Here is a 2,577-nt window from a genome sequence, read left to right as displayed (position 1 = left end):
AAGCTGGGCCACCCTCCCCTCACCCGCACAAAGAACTCAACTGCTTGGCCAGAAAGACAACCCGACGGGTTTGCTTCCATTCACCTCTCACCACGACAGTTCACGGCGGAGCGCGGAGGGAGAGAGGATCCCGCCCCCGCAGGGCTGGACAACGAACAACACGTTCCAGGCAAGTTTAAAATATGGTTTAAAACAGGAAGCCGGTAGCGCAGGGCCGAGTCCCTAACGGCCTTCCGGGCCATCCAGCCGCCCCAAACTGGACGCCGGACAGTCGGGTGGCCGCCGCAGGCCACCAGCCCCGAACCCCCATACCGCGGGGTCGGCGCCGTCACCTGCAGCGCCACTGGCCGCACCTCCCGGCAGGCCCCGCGGGGACGCCGACCTGGCGGGGCAGCTCGCTTCCGGGCCCCCCGAGAGGCCGAGCGGGCTCGTGGACACCGGCTCGGGAGCCTCCGGTGCCGTTGGGGTAGATGGCTCCCTCTCCTGCAGCCCTGAACTACCGGAGCGGGTGGAGACCGCCTTTAATCCGTCATGACTGGGACCGTGACTCTCAAATAGGCTTATGGGTGAAGAATTTCTCGGGGGGGGGGGGAGGGGTGTTAACAATTCAGATTTCCGAGCCACCCCGACACTCTGACGCATTGAATCTCGCGTGGCTCGAGGGTTTGTATCTTAGTAAACCTTCCGGGGGATTCGGGCCCACGTGGCCCGCCGGTCACGCCCGCTTTAGGACCATTTTTTACAAATCTATTTAGCAAAGCCATCCTCTCCCTTGACCAACCCCAGGAACCTCCAGGGTGTCGGGGCTCCGTCGGATGACTCCGCCTCTCGCCTTGAATTGGCCCCACGCTCGTCCCGTCCCAGCAGATGAATCTCCCTTCCTGGTTGGTCGGCGGTGAATCCGTGGCGAGGTCTGGACCAATGGGCGCTGTAGCTCGCAGAACGTCACCTGGAGGTGGGTCCCCAGCTGGCGCCGTTGGCCGTGGACGCCTAACTCCCGCGCTGAGACTTCCGGCGGGGGAGCGGGGCGCCGAGTTCTGCGTGAGTTCGCGACGCGGCGAGAAGCGCGGCGCCCAGGTCCCGGCCTAGGGAGGCCCTGGGGAGGGCTGGGCCGAGGGCTGGCGCGGCGGCTCCTGGCACCGACTGAGAGGCCAAGGCGCCGGAGGCGGCTGCGGCCCGGCTAGAGCGGGCTCTTCGGCCGGGACCTGAAGCCCAGGGTCCTCGGGCTTCTGCTGACGCCGGCCATCCCTGTGCGAGGCTGGGGGCTCCTTTCCAGGCGGGCACCGCTGGTTTCCCGGGTAGGGCACTCCGGGGGCCTGACGATGGCGTCGGGCCCGGGCTCCCAGGATCGGGAAGGGCTCCTGATAGTGAAACTGGAGGAGGACTGCGCCTGGAGCCAGGAGCTGCTCCCGCCGGACCCGGGGCCCAGCCCGGAGGCCTCCCACCTGCTCTTCAGACGGTTCCGCTTCCAAGAGGCCGCTGGGCCCCGGGAAGCCCTCAGCCGGCTCCAGGAACTTTGCCATGGATGGCTGCGGCCTGAGATGCGCACCAAGGAGCAGATCCTGGAGCTGCTGGTGCTGGAGCAGTTTCTGATCATCCTGCCCCAGGAGATCCAGAGCAGGGTGCAGGAGCTGCACCCGGAGAGCGGCGAGGAAGCAGTGACCCTTGTAGAAGATATGCAGAGAGAGCTTGGGAAACTGAGGCAGCAGGTGAGAAAAAGAGCTGTTGTATCGCGGTTTGTTTGACCCTAGGACTGGGACAGCGTGCCGCCCCACTTCCCTATTTACTTGGTTTCCCTGAATAGACCTTAAATGGGCCAGAGGCCTTGTTGTAGTTCAGTCAGGAATAGTCATCTTCCAGATTTTACCCAATGGACAGAGTGAGTAGTGAAGTATCCTGTTTCCATATGCAGGCAGTGTCTCTGCATTAGTGGGAGCCCCAAACTTAGTTTGCAGGGTTTAAATCGTCACTCTTGTTTCCTACTAGCGTTGTGACTTTGGGCAAGTTAGCCTTTATTAGTCTCAGATACGCCACTGGTCAAGTGTGAATGGTAGAATACCTTCCTGGTGTTGCTTTTAGGGTTAGAGGGAGAGCAGTATGTAGTGTGTCCCGTCCCCTCCAAATTCTTGCAGCACACCATTGAAAATCGCTGCTTTAAACAGTCATACCACTTTTTGAATCACACGTTTACCAGTATTTTTTATTTTGCTTGGTGAAAAGCACTCAAGCAAGTTGTTACATTCAGACATACGTTTTTTAAAAAATTGATTTTGGAGAGAGAGAAAGGAAAGGAGAGAGAGATATCGATTTGTTGTTCCACTTATTTATGCCTTCATTGGTTGATTCTTGTATGTCCCCTGGCTGGGGATGGAACCAGAAACCTTGGCATATCGGGATGACACTCCAACCCAACGGTCGTCAACCTTTCGGACCTCACAGACCGCCAGTGGTCCGAGGACCACCGGTTGGCGACCCGCTGCTCCAACCAACTGAGGCATCTGGTCAGGGCCATGTAGTTTTGATCACACTACTGGCTTGTAGTTAGTGCTTAATAGCTGTTAGCCTCTTATATAGGTC

General features: G+C 59.3%; 1 protein-coding gene across 6 annotated transcripts in view; it reads left to right on the top strand.

Annotated features, from left to right (window-relative positions):
* The first annotated feature begins 791 nt into the window (after window positions 1–791).
* The window catches only part of ZNF263 (zinc finger protein 263), a 15,741-nt gene continuing 13,955 nt past the window's right edge, over window positions 792–2,577 (top strand). For all 6 annotated transcript variants that reach the window (XM_014457322.2, XM_023755275.1, XM_014457321.2 and 3 more), the window contains exon 1: window positions 792–1,709. In XM_014457322.2, coding sequence (XP_014312808.1) covers window positions 1,323–1,709 — 387 coding nt within the window. In that variant the 5' untranslated portion in view covers window positions 792–1,322. The remainder of the gene's footprint in view (window positions 1,710–2,577) is intronic.

This window comes from Myotis lucifugus, unplaced genomic scaffold (genome assembly GCF_000147115.1).
Source record: "Myotis lucifugus unplaced genomic scaffold, Myoluc2.0 scaffold_72, whole genome shotgun sequence".
NCBI lineage: Eukaryota > Metazoa > Chordata > Mammalia > Chiroptera > Vespertilionidae > Myotis > Myotis lucifugus.
Note: the sequence above shows the minus strand (reverse complement) of the source record. Positions and strands in the feature narration are given on the sequence as shown.